Below are 1,409 nucleotides of genomic sequence, written 5' to 3'. Positions count from 1 at the left end.
GCCATATTCGCGTTTTTCCCATATTTGCCTTTCTCCCATATTTGCGTTTCTCCCATATTTGCGTTTTTCCTATATTTGCGTTTCTCCCATTTCTCATGTACCCATCGTACCATCCGTTTCCTTCTGCTTGTAAAGGTGTACCACTAAATTCTCCTCTCCCATATTTCATTTTTGCCTTTACTCGTGAACCCATGCTACCAACCGATTACTTGTTTTAGTCAAGTTGTGCCACATAATCCTCTTCTGCCATATTTGCGTTTTACCCATATTTGCTTTTTTCCCATATTTCCGTTTTTGGCATATTTGCGTTTTTCCCATATTTGCGTTTTTCCCAAATTTTCGTTTTTCCCATATTTGCGTTATTCCGAAATTTGCGTTTTTCCCATATTTGCGTTTTTCCCAAATTTGCGTTTTTCCCATATTTGCGTCTTTCCCATATTTGCGTCTTTCTTATATTTGCATCTTTCCCATATTTGCGTCTTACCCATATTTGCGTTTTCCCATATTAGCGTCTTTCCCATATTAGCGTCTTTCCCATATTTGCGTCTTTCCCATATTTGCATCTTTCCCATATTTCCGTCTTTCACATATTAGCGTTTTTCCCATATTTGCAACTTTCCCATATTTGCGTCTTTCCCATATTTGCGTTTTCCCATATTAGCGTCTTTCCCATATTAGCGTCTTTCATATATTTGCGTCCTTCCCATACTTGCATCTTTCCCATATTTCCGTCTTTCCCATATTAGCGTTTCTCTCATATTTGCACCTTTCCCGTATTTGCGTCTTTCCCGTATTTGTGTCTTTTCCATATTTGCGTTTATCCCATATTTGCGTTTTTGCCATATTTGCGTTTTTGCCATATTTGCGATTTTCCATATTTGCGTTTTTGCCTTATTTGCGTTTTTCCCATATTTGCGTTTTTGCCATATTTGCGTTTTTGCCATATTTGCGCTTTTGCCATATTTGCGTTTTTGCCATATTTGCGTTTCTCCCATATTTGCGTTTCTCCCATATTTGCGTTTCTCCCATATTTGCGTTTCTCCCATATCTCATGTACATATCCTACCATCCGTTTCCTTCTTCTAGTAAAGGTGTGCCACTAAATTCTCTTCTCCCATATTTCATTTTTTCCATTACTCGTGAACCCATGCTGCCAACCGATTCCTTCTTTTAGTCAAGTTGTGCCCCATACTTCTCTTCTCCCATATTTGCGTTTTTCTCATATTTGCGTTTTTATATTATTTGCGTTTTTCCACTATTTGCGTTGTTTTTCCCTTATATGCGTTTTTCCCATATTTGCTTTTTTCCCATATTTGCGTTTTTCCCTTATATGCGTCTATCCCATATGTGCGTCTATCCCCTACATGCATCTATCCCATATTTGCGTTTATCCCATATTTTCATGCGTC

The 1,409-nt window shown here is 38.1% G+C and overlaps 1 protein-coding gene across 1 annotated transcript; it reads right to left on the bottom strand.

The window, feature by feature from the left end:
* Nucleotides 1–359: 359 nt before the first annotated feature.
* LOC126249128 (uncharacterized) lies at nucleotides 360–1,046 on the bottom strand. The gene is made up of 2 exons (XM_049950781.1): nucleotides 710–1,046; nucleotides 360–580 (listed from the first exon to the last, which is right to left on the bottom strand). The coding sequence occupies exons 1-2, from the start codon at nucleotides 1,044–1,046 to the stop codon at nucleotides 360–362; spliced, it is 558 nt and encodes a 185-aa protein (XP_049806738.1).
* Between the last annotated feature and the right edge of the window lie 363 nt (nucleotides 1,047–1,409).

This window comes from Schistocerca nitens, chromosome 3 (genome assembly GCF_023898315.1).
Source record: "Schistocerca nitens isolate TAMUIC-IGC-003100 chromosome 3, iqSchNite1.1, whole genome shotgun sequence".
Taxonomy (NCBI): Eukaryota; Metazoa; Arthropoda; class Insecta; order Orthoptera; family Acrididae; genus Schistocerca; species Schistocerca nitens.
The sequence above is the reverse complement of the archived record's forward strand: the minus strand, read 5'-3'. Positions and strand labels throughout refer to the sequence as shown.